General features: G+C 37.8%; 1 protein-coding gene across 2 annotated transcripts in view; it reads right to left on the reverse strand.

Moving 5' to 3' along the window:
• ADGRD1 (adhesion G protein-coupled receptor D1) overlaps positions 1–20,570 on the reverse strand; it is a 161,296-nt gene that overhangs the window by 133,292 nt on the left and 7,434 nt on the right. The window contains exons 4-12 of one of the 2 annotated variants that reach the window (XM_076352984.1): positions 20,136–20,231; positions 17,126–17,248; positions 12,315–12,494; positions 10,855–11,109; positions 7,247–7,311; positions 6,314–6,469; positions 3,450–3,509; positions 2,066–2,183; positions 1,012–1,122 (exon numbers count right to left, since the gene is read on the reverse strand). In XM_076352984.1, coding sequence (XP_076209099.1) covers positions 1,012–1,122; positions 2,066–2,183; positions 3,450–3,509; positions 6,314–6,469; positions 7,247–7,311; positions 10,855–11,109; positions 12,315–12,494; positions 17,126–17,248; positions 20,136–20,231 — 1,164 coding nt within the window. The remainder of the gene's footprint in view (positions 1–1,011; positions 1,123–2,065; positions 2,184–3,449; positions 3,510–6,313; positions 6,470–7,246; positions 7,312–10,854; positions 11,110–12,314; positions 12,495–17,125; positions 17,249–20,135; positions 20,232–20,570) is intronic. The other variant, XM_076352987.1, reaches the window with a different exon arrangement.

Raw genomic sequence — 20,570 nt, forward strand, 5'->3', positions numbered from 1 at the left:
TGATGTTCTGAAGAAAAAAAAAAATCTGCACGGTGAAAGACTTTATAAGCGGGAAAGGAAGAAAAGTCCTCTCACATGCTACTTTTGGTATTACAAGTTGGTTTGCAATTACAGTTATTCAAGCCTCAGAGCACTTGCAGTGAAGTCTCCAGCCAGAGCCCCCTGCCAGTGCAAAGAAACAAAGCTGTCATCGCAAATCAGGTAGACAGTTCAGTAATTATTAGAGTATTTCTCACTGCAGGTTATCTGCAGCTAACTTTGCACTTTATGAATAGGGACCAACCTTCCTTCAACAGAGGTGACTGCAGAAAAGTCTCTGGGTGTGTAAATTCCGTGGGTTGCAATTTAGGACACATAAGTCACATTTTCAAAGATTTGAGGATGCAGGTAGATGTTTTTGTAAATAGGTTAAAATATAGATAATTAACTTCAAACATTGTTATTTTAGAGTCTTGACTAAAGCTTCAGATTTTTGCCATACCTTGCTTTTGAGATTATTAAAATTTTAGCCTAGGTATGGATTTCTGAGTTCTGCCTTTTTGCCTTGACTGTACTTTTCATCTTCATTCTGTTTCCGTAGCTGCTGTTGCTTAAACCTGTCATTTTATAGTTTAATTTCATACAACATTTTAAGAGCAATTTTGCATGAAGGGATAAATAATACCTGATCTGACATCCTGGAATTTCTTAAAAATGACCAGTTCAGATGATTAAAAATAATTTATGAAATTATGGCTTCTCTGATGTAAAAAGATGTCAAAATTAAATGGCTTCAGTCTCTGTGGCCCAGCTGTATTATTCAAGATTAATTCACGTAATATGAAAATCCTACCACATGAATCATTCATTAGCATAACAGGCCAACTGCTGTTTCTTTAGAGCCAGTATGATCAACAGTGATCAAATTGGTTACTTGGAAAAATAAAGCAAACCAAAACCTGTTTTCAAGCAAAATCATTTTTGGATACCCTGTTTACACGACTTTGCTCCTCCCTTTAAATTTTTCCTTACCTTTTTCATGAAAAGCTTCACTGGGAATGGAAATATAACTCTGTCCTCGATATGGAAATCGATAGTGCGACAAATTCAGAGTCTGAGGATGCATTTTGACCAAGGTGTAATCTGTGTGATACCCAAACAAAAATACGGTAAAATCAATAGCGTCTACAACCTACTTGACTATTTAACTAGACTTCCCTAATAGCTATTGCAAGTCTTGAATTTAAAACCCCAGATGTTTGCAGAAAATATAGTAAATTCCCCAAGTGTAAAATTGCCTTTTATATCTGACTCCTTTATGACAGAGAAGGTGGTACGCGCACTGTTAATATACCATGGATCACTTCACCCATGCTCAAATACTGAGCTTACCAGGGCAAGCAAAAGAGATTGATAACACACCCTTCCACTGACATTTGAAGGCATTATTTCAGACCTCCACTGCTCCATTTGAGAATGCCAGTGTCCAAGAGAGTATGTGCAGTGATTAATGGTACTGGTGACTGCTCAGGTTATTTGCCCCCTCACACAGGTCTCAACAAGGCAGAGCAGAATTCCAGAACAGATGCGTTACCTTTGCTACCTGTAGCATGCAAAGACACAGATGAAATTAGGGTGCTAGGATGCTAAACAGCAGTAAAAAAATTCTCCTAAAAGGTCAAAACTATTCCTATTATTTGCAATCTCCTGCAAAAACCTTGCAAAATTAAGTTTTTGTAGCATCCAGATATCTGCAACTTCATATGCAACACAAAAGTGCTGCATAAGAGCTCTAGGCCCTTTGACTGCCTATTAGTATTGTATGGTACTACTGGGTACATTTCATAGAATTCATGTTCTAAACCCCTCCCCAAATAACCTCAAGGAAGTTCAAGTGCAGTCAGAGCTGATTACCTCTGGACTAAACGCACAGTCACCTTTCTACAACTGAAACACTGTTTTGTATTCAAAAGAGAAAACTATCTGTTCTGATTTCCTCCTTCGTGTTGGCAAAGGAGGGGCTGCAAGCACAGAAGCGTTTGGGACACCCAGACAGTCCAGAAAGAACATTTCTGCTAAATCCTACCTGCCACAGATGTCGTGCCCTCAACAGTTAAAGGTAATGAGTTTTCATCCAGATTGTGCGTCATATGAGCCATCACACTGTCAATAGTTTGAATTAAACTTCCAAATACGTGAGCGGTCTGGGGGAAGAAGAGAGAGAAGGCCTTACAACAAAAGAAATTGCAGTACATAGCACAGAATGCCGAGGTGCCATGTTAAATTCCTGTGTGACTCACCATTCAACCATCCAAAGTCAAACGTGACTTTCTCCACAACCTTTTCCACATATAAAATGTTACATGAATTGATGACACCCATACAGATACTTATATATAATATAAAATACTTACAAAATACCGTTTTATAGAATGTCTCCAAATGACTTTCTGCTCCCACCAGCATTTGACAGTCAATTATACTCAGGATTCAGCAGAATGAGGCCAAGAACTGAGCAGATTACTTTGACAATATATAAAGACTGGTATCAAATCGTTATTGGAACATATGCTGAGACACTACAGTTTCTTTCATCTTTATCAAAATGGTCCCCAGTATAAAGCTACTTTCAAAGTGTTTATGTGTCCCCTGGAAAACAACCCTCCAGGTTGAAACTTGATCCATAAAATCTCAGAGTGAATGCATGTTTCAATGAAAAAGAAATCTATTTTATCTGAAATCTATTTACGTCAGAGATGATCAAGGATTTTAGGCTAAGAACTTAAATAAATTAGACATCTTTTTGTCTTAAATCATTTTAGGCTTCAGTGAGACCTTAATTTACTTTAGCCTCTCCTTCTCTCAGTTTAAAAGCTCTCTGTTCTGAAATCTGTGCTCCCTTAAGATTCAAACAAAAATCTCAGGAAATTCCTGGCTTCCTCCTGCACATATTTCTCTGCACTCTAAAAGGTAGACTAGAAGAGAAAGAACAATATACAAATTACTTTTCCCTATATTAGGTTTAATCTTCCTCAAAGTTTCAGTTCACTAAACAGGTAAGCACTACCGCCTATTTCACATGCATTGAAAAACATCAATCTACAAAACAAATATAAACTTTTAAATATCAAAGTTCAGTGCTTAAAAAAGGAGTGATTAAACGCTTACTTCAGTGACGATATCTGTTATTTTATATATGCAATTTTGTTTCATTCATCCTGAAACACGTGGAAATAGCAGCAGATAAAGTTCCCTTATTTTAACCCTCAAAAACACATTATAAAAGAAAATGACATAATTGTTTTGTCTGTGGCTCTTTACTGCAAATATGAAAGTGACATATGAGAAAATAAATAAGTTATACTGCCAAAAAGTCCTAACGAAGAATAACAGAGGCAATCAGTTTCATTACTATCCGTGTGAAATTATGCAACTGAAGTAACCTACAAATCTAAGCCCGTTTGTCTTACCTCTGGTACATCAATCCAGTTGGGCAGTAACAGAAAGTCTTCAACAGCTTTTAAAAATGCCTAAAAGATAAATAAAACTGTATTATTTGATTATTTATTAGTCAGCTACATCTCCTGATAAGGATCCAAGGCAGATCTCTGCTAGGATTTTCTTAGGTTTATTTTAAGATGACAAGCCCCATTTTCATTCAAGTCACAGTTTCATCTCTACCTGCCAGCACTCTCATCGTGTTCTGCCTGGTGACATTTTAAAGTAATAGTTTATTTATTAAAAGTAACACCACTGTGAAACTCCCAAAATGCAATCATTATACTACAGCTGAGGTGACAACGCTGGAACTAAGACTAAAGTGAACTTACTCTCCCATTTTATCTAAACTTATATGACATTAATACCTCTTTTAGTCTTAGATGACTAGCTATTTCAACAGCACTAGGTAAATATCTGGGTCCCCTTACTCGTACAATTTATTATCTGTACTTTAAGGTTGGTTTTGAGGTGAAGATCTGTCATGATGGGCATTGTTCAAGTGCTCAGCATGACACAGTCCCTGTCCTAAGGAGTCTTGCTGATGAAGACAAATAGAAGGAGGATAAAAGGGAGCACAGAAAATTGCACAGAAAATTAAAAGAAAAAACCCACATCTCCTGCTTAAACTTCTCTGTTACGATGTCTTAAAAGCATCAACTGAATATAGAAAAGTTCCATTGAGAAATGTGGAAGAAAGCTGCAAGACTTTCCTGAGCATAATTTTACAAGCCATAATACATAGGGCAGTACCAGAGCTTTGCTATACGAGCTTACTTTTGGGCAGCACAAACCTTGCAGCCTCTCTCAAGCATTCAGTGCAGAATTCTACCTGGCACGCACAGAAGTTATCCTAAACCCAGGACCCAGCTCAAATTGCCCAGAGCATTCAGCGAGTCTCTCTTTTCAGGTCACAGCAACACTCCAGAATTACTCCCAAAAGGATGTGTTAGACCACTGGAAAGGGAGGGAAAGCAGGAATGCTGGAGGTACTGAGCAGAGCAGCATTATAACAGAAAACACAAGTCAGATTTGTCAGAAGCAATGCATTATAAATGTGTGCCAGTAATCAGACAGTTTATTGCATATCACTTAAATCAAATTTTCTTGTGCTGTGAGGCATATGACAATCAGGACAGAGATAACTTTACAGAAAATAGCATGCATGCTCAGTGCCTGTCTTTCAGGGAATTAGCTGCAGACAATACAAAGCCTAACCATCAATCAGACAAATGACAGAGTCTGTATGTATGATCAGGACTCTCTTGTGTTTACTTCCCAAAATAGCTTTGCTAAAGATAATCGTGTCCCACATTTCTGTCTGCAAATCACTTTCATGGCACACAAAGCACCATCAGATAGCATGAATGAGCACCCAAATGGCAACTGAAATGATGTGGGAAACAGGTACGATATCTGGCAGGATGATGTTCCATTTTCAATTTAGAGCCCACACAAAATTTTCAGCAAAACAAAGGAAATAATGTATTAGAGCTTTTTAGAAGGTTTTTTGCTACTTAATAAACTGTGATCCATGAAATCCAAGCTTTACAGTTTGCAAATGCTAAGCTTTTAACACAAACTATCAATTGCTGTCCATGTAGTTTTCAGAAGCATTTATTTATATTGTTTGCCTGAGTAAATAATCCTTGTCACCCTGGTATTACCCGCAGGCTTAAAGGAACAATCACTAGTGAGGCCAGAGCTGATTACTGTAATAATAGCCTTCTAGCCTGCTGAAATCAGGGAATTAGATGCCCATCGTTTTACAGAAGGCTAACTTTACATTAGCAGAACGTGACCCCTTGTCCTCAGCTCAGACTGCAGAAAACGCCCCCCCCCCCCTTTGTGGATTAGCTTAAACAAAAATAAATTACTCAGTGAAGCTTGGCACCTGATCGTTCCATGAACCAGTTTCAGTGGAGATTTGTGATATGTCTACCCAGGAGTCCCGGCTGCGACTGGAACCCGGCGCAAGATAAAGCTATTAACTCACAAAAGCTAAGGACACCACCATCACGAGCAGGCCCTCTCCCGCAGCTTTCCACCTCCAATGCGGAGCACGGCATGTGCCTCCGCCATCGCAGAGGCCGGCAAGAATAACGTGTGACTTCGCAAAAGAGAAGCCGGAGGAGAGGCCCAGCTTGCCCTCCGCTTGCTACAGGAGCAACAAAAGCTAACAGCAGGTTGGGCCGACGGCAGTAATTGGTAACTTTTCAACCCCCTAGCACAGGTGTGAATCTCAAAGATAAGAAGTTAGAAGTTTATACTTGGGCAGTGACCTGGGGCCAGACTGATACAGACACAAAACTAGAGTGCTCCCTGCACCCAAGCTAGTTAGTTTGCCATTAGCTCACGCGTGCCTCCATTTTGCTGCTGTCACTACTCTGCTGACAGCGCCTTTATGTCCTGCACCTCACAGATGACTGTCAAGCTCTGCTGCATTTTGGATCAGCTGGGCCGTGCAGAGAAACGCTGAATTTTTTTCCAGACTTACATATTCTTCATTGGATACACTTGCAGCTGAAAAAAAAATTAACAAATTCTTTTTTCCTCCTCTGTTTCCTGCTCAACTAAATAATTATTTTTGATGTGTGGTCACGGTTCCAGGTATTTATAATTTATGCATTAAATAATATCCCCAAGAACTAATGAGAGCTTTAAGCTATTTCGTCTGGTTGAAGCTCACCTTCTGCTACTCCCTCAAATAGGTACTGCTTTTTTCATGTGTATTTTCTGCAATTAGCAAAAACTTTCAAAGCTGCATTCGAAACTCCAGCTTCTGGAGAAATCTCAGGCTCATCCGGCTCCACACAGAGATGTGAAAGACGCTTACCTCTGTCAGGCTTAGAGCAGTATTTTCTGACAAGGATTTGTTGGGCAAGCTGAAGGACACGTTCTCCAGGTAACCCAGCATGGCGTCGGCGGAGCGGAAGTTCCCTCTCTCCTCGGTCAGGTTAGTTATGATGGGACGATAGGCGTTTGTAGAGAGCTACAGGAGAGAGAACTCATCAGAAATTATTCCATACGGAAGTCATTTTTTATCGTTTTAGCCCAAAAGGGAGATTGAGGCACAGCAGACTCCTGTGGTTACACATAAGCCAAGGGAAAAGGGAAGCACAGGGACAGACGGATGGGATAAACAGAATGTACAGGCACAGCTTCATTTTTTCATTAGCCATTCAGGCCCTATCTGCCATGGTTTCCTCAAAGCCCCTGTGAACAAGAAGAAAACTAATAGAACTTTGACACTGCAGAGAGCAAGAAAGGGAAAATACACTGCAACAGCTAATTGCATGTCGGCTGATTTCAGCCAATTGTACGTATTCTGCATATGAAAAATTAATTTTATTTAAATCTTTTTCATTAAGCATTTACTAAACACATGAAAACTAGTTCTGTTATTGTGGTGGGAATTTTTTTCTAATTTTAAAGGAAATAAGAGGAAAAATTAGCAAAATGCTTTTGAATGTCCTGTATCTTCAAAGTTCATTGAAATATTTCAGAAGTTTCTACATTTTTTCCTTTTTTTAATATAGAAAATATTTTTATTTAACAATGAATTTCCTTTATCTGTCCTACATTAAGGGTTCTGTAGTACTCCCATCTTCCCATAGTGGCTAAAAATTCTCCCTATGCATATTGGAAAACGTTTCTAATTGGGGTACTAAGTGCCATTAATGAAAACTATGAAGTGAGGAGGGTCTGTAACTCTGTAATATATACACATTCTGACATTACAGAAAGGAGTTAACGAGGACTGTCCTACCACAGGTTTTGTAGTGGTTGTCATCACAGACCATGGAAGCGTTGAAGAAAGCAAAACTTGCACACCTGGGGAAAATACATACACGAATGAGTGTTAACAACTGATATTCCCACTGCAGGTTGAATCAGTTCTAACAGAAAGTAACATATTTGCTGTTCTGCGCATTTTACTTATTTGCAGCACTGTAGCTACACAGGCTTGTTTAAAGCATTTCATTTACTGATTCTCTCATCGATTTTATTTCATCATTTTTATATAGATGAGCCTTGCCATTTTGTCTAAGTCTTAAACACTTAAAATTAAACCTTTGTTTGCAAACAGGAAATTTCAAGTCTTATATCTCAATAAAAAGAGGGCAACTGTACAATTAAAGCATTGGCATCCATCTTTCTTCTCTAGCTCTTCCCCCAACATTTATGCAAAGTATTTAGGGAAAATTTTTTAAAAAAAGTCTTATCAGAAATAAATAATAATCTATAGGCACTTTGACAATTTCATATACGACCTTGCTGTTTTTCTGTATATGTGATAAACTGGGACTGGGAACATACAGACACTGGAAAAAATGAGACTCAAGTCTCAGCTATGATCTTCAAATGCTAATGTTTACTTATATCTTGAGTCTAAATTGCTTGAGTGCCAAATAAAATCACACCCATGAAGGCAAGTTCAGAAAGACTTTTCCACATTAAAAAAAAATCTGTAAGAAATATTCAAAGCCAACAGAAATACTTTCGTTGCTTGCAGCAAAACTAAGGCACCCTCAAATAAAAGAACATTGGCTGAAATGGTAGTATACTAAAGCTTTTGGGGCATGCTAGTTTTGCATAAAACAAGTAACGGGGGTCAAGGAGTCAAAACAACCTTCGTTAGTAGTTTGAGCATATTATAGATAATGTCTCTATTAGGTGTTTGTAAGTTGATTTCAAGCAACAGTGAGGTCGCTATTAGTCAGACAGGCTTTACTAATAAATGTCACCCACTAGCACTATATCCATTGAAAATTACCATATGAGCATGTCATAAATGATTTGAGACAGAAAGAATAAACTTAATTTTGGACGGTTTCCAGTTGCTCCATTTTAAAAATATTGATTCCTTTCTGTGCAAATGGATTTATTGGTCATTTGTGATAGAGAAATAAAATTTTCTTCTAATCTACGTCGTACCAAGAATTTATATTTGCCAGGAGTGTGGTATTTCAGCAAAATCAAACAGTAGTTGCATATATAGGACACATTTTTCTCATGGATCCAAAAGGAACATGATTATTCATTCTATTAAAAAACAGGCTGTCCTATTAAGTTTCTTATGTCAAACCACATTAGCCCCCAGCTTCCACCCTGCTTTAAGTCCTCCAAAGTCAATAAATAGATACCAAGAATAACTTTTGTTTACACTATGTTGATTAGTATTGTAATATCCATTGCTTCCTCTGAGAATGTTCTAACTTCATCCATCAAATTGGAAATTTTATAAAATCCGATTGGTCCACTACTTTGAAGGAAAAAGCAAAAAATTCAATACTCCACATTTCTCAAGTGCTCCAAATCACCTGAGCACTTTAAAATAATATTGGCTTGAAATTCTTCACACTTACAAAAAAAATATATATACCTGGCACCCCTTTACATTTTAATTCCTAAGCCACTAAAAAATACACATCAAGTTTCACTTTCAATTAAGAGGCTAGAAATTTATTTTTCACAGAAAATGGATAGTTCCAGATGACCCTGACAACCTGTGAACCCCTAATGTCATGCAAATTGCAGTAAACTCACAAAAGCTCACAGCGTGAACATCTCAATGTCAAAATCAGGGAGTTTGCTATACAGCCTTCTAAAAATCAGCAGGGATTGAAAGGTAGGATACAGGCAAAATTCTGTACAACTCTTCCAAAATTTAGACTTTAGCAGAATCCGAGGGACCAACTCTTTCTGCAGTGCTTCAAAAGCTAGCTACAAGTGTTAATGTCCAGCAACCAGATGCTTTGAGCCCCAGTAAGACTCTTACCAAACCAAAGTACAGAGGGAAGAAGTAGAAACTTAAGTCCTGAACAGGGTTTGCATTCGTGGAAAGAGCTTTCCATGATGCCTTGATTATTTGTTAGAGTGAAGACGGGAGGGTGGAGGGCTTGAGAGGATGGTTGCCATGAGTTCACAAGAATTCAAGGGGTTAAAAAAAGAGTTCTCTTTGTATTTATGTAAGTCATACTTCTCTGACAGTGAAACAGGGCACACGTATAGATGGATCAGGTCAATTTGAAAATCTACTGCTCCTGAGTTTAGCAACATAACATTCTTCTTGAGTTACACTAAATCAAAGAATGTGATTGATGGTAGCTTTGAGTTGGATAGTGTTATAGTAACCCCAGATTGTTGTGAAAGATACAACGGCCAAATACAGAAGTGTTTTTTCCAACGTGACCAGAACATTATAAAGTTAATAGAACTTTTTTTTTTTAAAGTTTTTAAAACTATTTCCTGTATCAAATGAATATTCTCCCAATCAGAATTTTTGGAGACTTTCATAGGAATCACTTTTTAAAATAAAAAGGTTTTAAAATAAAAAACTTGAGTGCAATTGCTATTATTTATGTGGCAAAGCAAATAGATTGCTTCATTATATACCAGATGGAGGGTTTTCTTTTTCAGTGACTTCAACTCTACATAAACTAGTTTATATTTTCTTTTTTTGAGAAAATATATTTTGTATATACCTGATTGCTATAATCAAACCTGGAAGTCACAAACACGTACATTCTCATTTCCAGGCACACATCAGAAATTGTGTTATTCAAAGAATTTCCGTTGTGACAATGGTTCCCATGGGTTTAAAAGCACCAGAGTTATGGGTGTAACTGCTTTAGCTCTTAGTAACCTAGTAAGAATAAATGAAAGCAGGGAAACTGCCAGTGAAGCCAAATGTTCCAGATGCCCCATAGCTTTATTCCCAAAATTGATGTTTTCTGATTGCTACTCACACACAAGCACTTAAGAGCAACAGCCTTTCTTGTAGTGAAAAGCTTATTTTACAGATCCATAAAACAACTGACAGGGTTTACTGGTCAGTCGTCCAAGTCTCTGTTCTAATCCTGATTCTTTGCCTTTTATATTACATTTCAGCTGATATGTTTCTTTTTAGTTCACAAGCATACATGAGTTAATAAGTCTTTATCATTCCAGGAACTGGAGAGATAACCATTATTATCCACATCTGCTGGAATACATTGAGTGACTTGGCTCTAAGTTACACAACCACCAGAGTGGAATTTAGAAATCCGGAGTCAGTCTTTCCTAATACTGTTCTGCCTCAAGACTGATTATCGCTCCTCTTCTCTTGATCATAGGGGATGTAACAATGTCCGGATACTTCAGGTCTTGGTAATTTTTTATGACATTTTTAAGGAGCTAGAACCCAGGATAAAAAGACTGTGCATCCAAAGACAGCTGAGCGTTTCGGTGACATTCATACCTGACTTCTTCTGCCTCTAAAAATTACAGTCAATAGCTGAAAGATGTAAAACGAACACAAATCCTACACACTAAACATTTTTAAAGTCAGCATCTTTAGAGAAGACGAATTATGACAACAGTGCATATACTCACCAATAGCAGCTGTAAAGTACTGCTCAATTTCGTTGGGGGTGAGTGCCCTTTCCCATATAATGAATTCATCAAATGCCCCATTCACATAGCGCTTAGTTTGATCCTCCTCTGTCCCAGTCAGTAGATTTGCACTGGGATCTCCGTAGTCATAGAAAACTTTCCCATCTGGATCAGTTGTGTTCAGAGTTCCATTGACGTAGACTTTCAGTCCTTCTCTTGATTTCCAAGTAAAGAGAATATGAGTCCAATAAGGACCTGCAAAACATTAAAAGTCACAGCAAAATCCATGAATCAATTCCATTTAGAGCCTTTCCTGTTCAGTAAGTTTTTGCTGACTTGTGCAATGCTATAGAGCTGTATAGGAAGCGCTAAGAGTGAATTATGGAATGCTGATGTCATGTATATTAATCTTTATACTCATGGGGAAGCCCATACTTTGGCAGAATGCCTGTTCGCTTTTGTCTGAACTTACTTGGGCTCACTGCAGTTTCATAAATTACACTTGCTAAGTATTATTGGCCAAGACTTGAAGTCTCTTCAATACTGTCTCAAAATCAGTTCAGCAAGAACTGCATAAAGACTGCAGGAACTGGAGAACAAGTAAATAGACTAATTAAAAGTTGCCACAGTTTCTTTGTTATACTTGAGAGGCTGAAAACATAATATTAATTTTCACTTGGATTGGATAATCCGTGAATGTTTGCATTATTCTTACCATTTAGCAGCTTTTCTCTTAAAATAAGATTTCTAAACTGATTTATTAAGCTTTTTCAGACTCTGCTACTACGAGGTGAGAAAGTCCTATTTTACCAATGTACAGGTAGTCAAATTAAGGCAAGAAAAGATTTCATGACTGTCATTGGCATTACTAGAAGACCAGAATTTGTTCCAGTCACTAGGTAATACCGCTCCCCAACAATACACAGTTTAGATAGAAGCAGTAAGATGTGATATACCAAAACGTTTATTAATACTACGCCATGGCATAAAAAACTTGACACTCAACAGATAACAAAATGACCAAAGCGCTAAACACCCAGTTAGACAGTTACCAAATAAAGTCTTAATTTAGGAGGCAGTAGAGGACAGCACACGTATCCAGTTTTAGAATATACTGAGAACTGTCGGGGATTAACCTGCATTCTTCACTCATGTTTCCATCTAAGCACTCATTAATTTATTGATGTCAATAAGAATTCCACTTCAGAAGCAACTGGAAGTTGGGTCCGAGGACTGTTACTGAATGGCAAATGTTCTATAATACAATATCACTGGTTTTTCAGTTTGTACTTTCTCTCTCTCTTCCCCCATCAAAAGAATTCTTGAGCACCGAGCTCTGTAGCTATTTTTATATATCCACTTCTCTTTCCTGAAGTTGTACTCTTACCACTACATCTCTCTGCAAGAATAAAGTAAAATATAACAAAGAAATGAATAAAAAAGAACATTTTAAACTTTACCTGGCGGACTAAAGCTTGCTTTCCACTTCATCATTGCATTCCCACGGGTGTAAAATTCCACTGAGCCTTCACCTTCATTTGAGCAGATTTTGAAACCACTGGAAATTACTTGTCCGCCAGAGGCAGGGAGAAACTTAGCCTGCTGATCTTGGGTCTTCCAGAAAAAGGAAAATGTTACTCCTGATGAAAGCAAGTGAGAGGAGATTTTAATGAAAAAAAAACAAGTGGAATTAAAAGTTTCCAATACTGTAGAATACAGAGAGCGGGAATGCTTTTGAGAACAGATCATCTGCTAGCATAAACAAGGACAGCATTTTTAAAATCAACAATGCTCCAACAGTTTAAACCAAATAAACATATCTTCCTTGGTTTCGCATCACATGCGCACAGCCAGGACACAGTAGTAATCATTGCTTCCCGAGTAGCTTTTATCAGTTAAAACTAAAGTTCTTTGAGCACCAAAAGTAATGAAGGTTTTTTTCTTCCAGATTTATGCTTCCATTCCCTTTGCCTTCTCTCTCCAGTGTCCTTACCCTTCTCACCTTCCTGTGATGATCCCCTTTTCTTCCTGTGATCTTTGCTTATTTCCAAACACAAGTTGCTCTCATATCTCCATATCCTCCAGCCAGCATCTACATCGTTTTTTGATGTTCACCAAATGCCAGCAGGGCCAGAAATAGCACATTGACTGCTTCCAAGCTACTGATGCGCTAACTGGCTGCCAGCATGCCCATGCTTATTGAGTGGCATCCATCGCTAATTACACTTTAATTCTTCTAAGGATGTTATTACCTGTATTTTCACACTTCAGTGCCCCAATAAATGCTGAAAGCAAAGAACCAATGTAAAAGAAAGGGACAGCAACATATGCAGAGCCACAGTCAAAATGCTGAGGTCCCCACCTACACAAAAAATCAAAAAATTCTTCCCAAAATGCAAGTGCAATCCTGCAAGTGCACGTGTGATTAACTTTATCCACAAATAATCCTGTTCAATTCACAGTAAATTTTACTATTTTACTGTAAAATTGAAGAGCTCTTCAGATTGCACATTAGTGAAGAAATACGATTTCTGTAAGATGGCTTGTTTCTTTAACAAAGGTTACCTCGAAAGGCTTGACTGAAACACAAGTAGCAAATCAAACCTCCCTCGCACTTCAGAAGTTCATAGCGGCTCTGCTGTAGAGGTTCTGCAGTCAAATACAATTACAAAGAAAATGGCTCGACTAAACAGCTCCTAAAAATGTTCATCTCAGAATTTATAGTACGAAGTGCTAACAGTAAAATCTGAGTTCAGAGCAGGTTGAGAAAAAGTTTATGCAGTACAGAAGTGGAAGAGGATTTGCCACAAAGAATCATAATGAATTAAGGTGGCAACGACCCTGAAGATCACCTAGTCTAAACCGCCTGCTCAAAGCAGGGCCAATTTCAGAGCTAGATCTGGTTGCTCAGAGGTCAGCTGAGATTTTAATGTCACCACGGATGCAGATTGCACAGCCTCTCTGTGCAAACCATCCTGATGCTTGGCCACCCACATCGCAAAGAAACTTTTTTTCCTTAGATCCAATCAGCATTTCCTGTGCTACAACGTGCCTGCGTTGCCTGTCGTGTTTGCATTGTGCATCGCCAAGATTGTTTAGCTCCATCTGCTTCTATAACCACCCATCAGGTAGTTGAAGACGGCCCTTAGCATTCCCTTTTCTTCATGGTGTAAGGAAAAGCCTCAGCCTCCCCTGCCATGTCACATTGTCCAGCCCCCTAAGTCATCTGCTGGACTCGCTGGCTTGTCAGCATCTCTTTTGTACCAGGGGACAAAAATGGGACATAGTACTTCAGCTACGCTCTCATGAGCGCTGAACAGAGGGGAGTAATCACTTCCCTTAACCTGCTGACTACGCTGTTTTGACATGTAGTCAAAATATGTCTGGATGATTTTACAGTAAGCAGTTCTGCAGGCTGCCCAGGCAGTATGGACTTTGCCAATTTGCTACCAGATAGCCCAGCACAAGTTAATGAAGCCCTCAAACTATTATGTACATTTCTTGTTAAAACCACAGACTTTTTTTTTATATTAATTTCATCATTTCACGATTAAAGATGGAAAAGCCTCAGACAGCTCACTACATCAGAAATATTCCCCCCCCCCCCGGAACATACTTTTTTAATATTTCACCTATTTTTTTTTGTCATATTAACTTAGCAGAAAAGTTAAAAATTTTATTATTGTAGAATAAATAGTTTAACGATGTAGTATCTTCCTGTCTAACTGATCTTTCTGTTTAGCTTCATGACAGCACCCATGAATTTACATGATCTACACACCATTCCCTAAATGCTTTATACATCATAAAATAACCACCATGGAAATGCTAATCAATTATCGCTGGCCTCCTAGAAATCAATCAGTGTATGAACATCATCAATCTCAGTTTGCTAGATCTTGATGGATATGGGTTTAAAGCTATAAATGCTGTGAACTCCCAGCTGAAGAATTTGAGGTCTGTTATAAGCAAGTTGCAATACCTTCATCAGCAGGTAAGCCCGAGTTCATACTTCAGCTTCTTTACCACACCAGCAACAGGTTGAAACACCGATCCAACCCTCTTTCCAGAAAGCCATGCATTTCCCTTGTATCTGCACACCAGCCTTCACCGCCCCGGTGAACGGGCCACCACGGCTGACCACGTTAATCTATTACTGCTACTAACGCGAATCCTCTGTCAAAGTGCCTCACAATCTTTTTCCAGCGCTTCACCACACTTCTGAAAGGCGTGGAAGTGCTGTTATTCCTTCTTTACGGGCTGAGAGCTGAAGTTTAAATGATGTAGACGGAGAGTAAGTTACACAGCATGTCTGCAGCGGAGCCGGTTTCCCCCACCTTTGACCGTCTGTCCTATCGGAGTACCCTGTAGCTACTGATCATCCTGTAGCCACAAGAAAACTGTGGATCTAAATCCTCCTTATGTGCACTTTGGTTCATGAAACGCCAAAACTAAAAATCAAAATTGAAGTAAGGCACACAAGAAACACACAGCTTTATGAAATGCTATGTTGTGCATAGGGCTGCTTTTTAATTTTTTATTATTCAACTTCACATATGTTGACTAAATCTAACTTCCCCTACTGTGTTCAAACTAATGATTACGAGAACACGCTCTTGCATCTTTCACAAATGTTTCTTTTGACTGAAAATGCCACTTTAATGAGCCCAAAACTGCTCACAGAAAACCAGTATTTAAAAAATAAGAAGGAAGGCAGGGGAAGAATGTTTCAACATTTTAAAAACAAGAAGAATTTGTTTTCTCAAGTCAAAATAACAGTTCTGAAGTGTTATTAAATTTAGGCTAGGAAAAAATATTGGGATTTTTGTTTCATAGGTTGTAATATTTCATCTGAAAAGATCCCAAGGTCGTTTCAGAAGGCATTCCCTGCTTAAGTGTACTTAACACCAGTTTCGCACAAATGCAACAAACGAACATCAAGGGGTGTTTAAGCAATAGTAGGCTTGAATAAAATAACATCATTGCCACAGGTTTTATTTGATTTGGAGAAAAACAAAGACACTCTCTTTAGATAAAGGGGTGTTGGCTTTTTCCTTTTTTTTTTTTTTACCTGCTACAGTGATTTAGTATTTGTTGTTTACATGATTTCTTCTCTTCACATTTTATCTGCTGAACATTTCAGTGTTTTATGTTTTTAATGTTCTTGTTTGTGAGATACTGGGAGTGCTCTGGTGCTATAAAAATAATTTATTCTGATTATTATGTTATACTATAGATGTAGAAATAATATGACTTACTGATGATTTTTATTTCCCAGTGGTATGAAAAAAATATGAAAAGATACAGCATGTATCAGAAAATATGCCTACAGTGGGATACTGTATTACTTTTTCTAATATTCTCAGGTAATAGCCACGTACCATCTGCTCTCTGAGTTTCTCCTACTTTCGTAAAAAGTTAATACACAGCTCTTGCTATAGCAGCTAAAAAAAAAAAAAAAAATCCTATTTCAAGTACTGTTACCAGTTTGAAGAACGGCCTAAATCAATAAAAGGAAGAAAATTCAATGTTAACAATCCTGCTTAAGCTTAGGGACTGCTGGAGTTCATGTATAGAAAGCCACCTTTTTCCATTGATCCTCCCATTTCTACTGAATTTTAAATCTCTAGTGAATGTTTTATGCTAGTGACTACTTGCATGTTTGGTTTGACAGTCGCATACAGTTTTAATCACCTTCTGTAATCACCACACTGTCAGATCTGTGCCCCCCTATTACACCTGCCATTTTGTGACCCCAGCCCAAGAAGAAGAAAGGGAAGAGAAACGGAATGGAGAGATTTCAGCACCTACGAGGACAAATGGATTCCAGGACACCGGGGACTTAAAAATCCAAAGGTTAATCTAAAAAAAAAAAAAACCATTCCTGCTAAGAGGCCACGCTGAAAAACAGTCTCCTGATTTGGAAACCTGTAGGACAATTTCTTTGTTTGTCGTACTGCAGTTCTTGTAGGAATTACTCTTGGTGCCACAGGAAAGATTTTGGGCACTGTAAGCTTATTTCTGTTTTTGTTTGAATTAATTATACTGTGGATCATTGATCTGAGGAGCTGGTGATTAGTTTAATTTAAATTGCAGTTAGAAAAGACTAAATTTTCAGCAATCAACACTCAATTGTTTTAAAAGTCAATAAAGAATAATGTCAAGCTAGAATTTTAGAGAGTTCATTCCAATGAGGAAAGAAACAATGATTGTTGAATTACATAATTTGACAGCAAAAGAAAAGCAAATAGTAATTAATGAATTTACTAACCTTCAGGTCCACAAACTTCTGGATTACTAATGCAAGAATTTTGATAGCTTCCAAAGAAGAGAAAGGTAACTCCTTTCTTTTCAGTGACGTAAATTCCTTTGTTCACCATTCCTTCTACAATATCTAAAGGAAAAGCAAAATATAATTTAACATTTCTATAAATCAAAACTTCCTGGAAACATGATTTTAACAGACTCATACACCTCATCTGTTTATCTTGTCCCAACTATAGGCTTGCTTTTGTTGGGGTTTTTTTTGTTGCTGTTTTCTTTTTGGGTTTTGTTTGAGTTTGGTGGGGGTTTGTTGGCGAGTTTTTTGTTTTGGTTTTGTTTTTTTTTTTAAAGAACCATCCAGATAACTCTCTCATTTCTAGTTTGTAAAAATTGTATCTGTCACTCAGGTTCTTGATTAACTAAACCTGCTTGACAGAACCCATACACCCAAAACTTATTATTTCGAAGTAATCTGAATAAACCTTATGCTTTCCAGAGTTCTGGATACTGGACACATCATAGAGGTATTTCTGTCTTACTGTTAGGCTGATTTAGTGAAGAAACTCTTTGATCAATCAAAAATGTAACAAAATAGGTTTTTTTCACTTTTTTAAAGGGAAATTTTGTTATCAAAAGCTACTTATTAAAAAAAATTCAATTAAATAGACTTGACAAGCTCTATTTAAAAGGTGGAAATATATATGCTTTTCAGACATCCTTTGGTATGGCATCGCTGTTATTTGGAAAGTCTATTTCTTTGTTTAACATGGATAATGACTAACTGTCTTGTGATTTGGTTGTGATTTTCTTGTGTTTCCTCCTAAAGAAAAGCACTGTTGGTTCATCACCTACTAGCTAAAGCACATGAGCCTTCTTAATACCAAAAAACCATGACACTTGTTTACTATAGGAAATCTTGCTAAGGTCCGAGAGTCCAGCTGATAGATGGTGATGGGAAGTTCATCTCATTTGTCCCAAGATAAAAAGCAGGACTAATTTTAGCAATGAAGACAATAGGAAATCACAATCAAAAAATTCCACTGTGTTAAAAAACCTGCATTCCACAGAGCACAGAATATTCTATCATCTGTTTCTGAGCAGACAGAATGTAATTGTTCAGTTTGGAATTTCATGTTAACGCTATTGTTTGTGTTGGCATTTCTGCAAGGATTGTCAAGATTCAGGACCTTGGTTTTAAGACCTTTATAATTTCTTCTGAAAAAGGCAGTGTTAGAAGAGTTGTTCCAAGGGAAACACCAGCAATGAGAACACAGTCTTTTCCTGCTCTGAGGTGCAGAAATTGCCAGCTAGGTGCTACCTGATATTTGAAAAATCTTACTAGATCATAAGGGAGATGAGGAAGGCACACAAATGGTCTAAACCACATGAAGGGTGGGACGTAAGGGACTTCTCTCTGTATTTATCACTGTATATCTACCTGACTTAACAGAAGCCTTTTGCACAGCAGAGCACAGCACAAATCACGCCAAGGATGCACAGTCAGTGCTAGCGGCAGACCGTCCATCTAGAGCGACAATCACAAATACTGTTGTCACTGCTTCAAGATGGTGCATTGCTTTATGCAATGGGGACATGGGCAAAAGGGCGTCTCATTTTCAAAACGCAGACAACCATCAGGCATCAGGACAGCAGTCACAGTGCTCGCCCATCTGTAGGGTAACACCACTCCAGGAAACAGCAACACCGGGCATAGCCCTCAGTGAATGTACGTCCAAATATTTTCTTAGTTCATGCCAAATCTCAGCACAAATATCAGAGTTTTCAGGTATCTTCCCCTCCCTTTGAGGAAGAATTCATCAAGTTCTGTCTCTAATTGACAGATAAAATTTAGTTTCTTTTAAAAATTTGAGTGGGTATTATGGAGTGAAGCAAACATTTCTAAGTTCTTCTCGAGTCACTTGAATTCTAAATTAATCTAGCCAGAATAAATCCCATAAGGTAATGCACTTCTGTTTCCATAGCATTTCCTTTGCCATTGATGTCACTCTTTTTAATGTTCATATTGAATATATCTTATTATGTGAGAACTATGCAAATGGTCTATAAAGCAGATAAGTGAGGACTGAAAGGAATTAGGGTCATTTGAAGTTCATTATTAATAGAGTTCACATTTGCCAGCATACTTTTACTGTTGGAGTAGAAAAATAGCGGTTTTAGTATTCTAATATAAACCTCCTAGCGTCTGAGCAGCCCAAATGACAGGTCTACCATTTTCATCCTCCTCCTTGGGTCAGATTTTCCAACAACTAGATGTGAGTTAATACCTAATTGTAAAGCGGACAAGAGATCATATTTCAATTGCACCTTCGCAGGTATATATCCCACTGACTTCAATTAAATGACTTTAAGCTTATTCTGGTGTAGATGTAACTAGTTTCCAATCTGTCAGGTTTCTACCTGGAGAGTTCTCATTTTCTGTTCGTCCTTTTATCTCCTGGTGTGTTGATGTTAAAAAAAAAAAAATCATTAAAAGCACATAGCTCTGCAGATTTGTGCTTGCCTTTTTTTTTTTTTTAAATGTGTTAATCAAAGATGTCATTACTGACAAGACCTGACTTTCGGGCTTTGCAAATTTGCTTGCATTTGTCCTTCTTAATATGTCCTTTAAAAATTACTATGAAACGGTGAAAAACAGATGGCTTCTTTTGCCTTTTATGCTTGAAAGAAAAGGAAAAAACCAACCTATTTGTTCTTATATGTTCCTCTGAAATGTCATCTGTTTCTTTTAAGCTTAATATAAATAATTTAGGTTTTGGAGGACCACTGGGCCCCATCCTCCCACGAGCTGCTTAGCGTGGGGATGCTTCTCCCAGTAGTTCAGAGTAATTCAGGCAGCATCGCAGGAGTGCTTTTTCAACAATGAATGCCAACGTAAGCATAAATAGACCGTTACCACATGACCACTTGAACCAAAACTCAGGGTTAACTTTGAATCCAATGTTACAAGAACCATCCAAGCTTGACAAATGCAGAACAAAAAATACGTAAATCCTCACCTACAGTTGCAGAGAAGTTAGAGTAGGCAGAGTCATTGGTATATACAAAGGTAGAGTTATGGGAAGGAAGCACAGTGAAGTTGTGGATTCTTAGAGCTGGGTGGAACAACAAAAGAAAATAAGCAAATAAGCAAAACAATGAATAAACAATCAGTAATGAATTGACCAGTTCATATCTCTCAACATAGCACAAATCACAGATGTTAGTCAGTGGCCTTTAAAATTGTCATACAACCACTTCTCCCAAGGACTTGTATGCACATGAATGTTGCATTCTTTAACTACAGAAGTTAAGTAACTAGAGTATCACTAAAACAATTTTTTTTTTTTTTTTTTTTTTTTTTTTTTTTACTTACAGTAACTGAGGAGAAAAAACTATGAAAAATACAACTGCAGATGAAGGGCTCCGAAATCTAATCATGCTGGTAAGGAACT

This window comes from Aptenodytes patagonicus, chromosome 15, assembly GCF_965638725.1.
Source record: "Aptenodytes patagonicus chromosome 15, bAptPat1.pri.cur, whole genome shotgun sequence".
Lineage (NCBI taxonomy): Eukaryota > Metazoa > Chordata > Aves > Sphenisciformes > Spheniscidae > Aptenodytes > Aptenodytes patagonicus.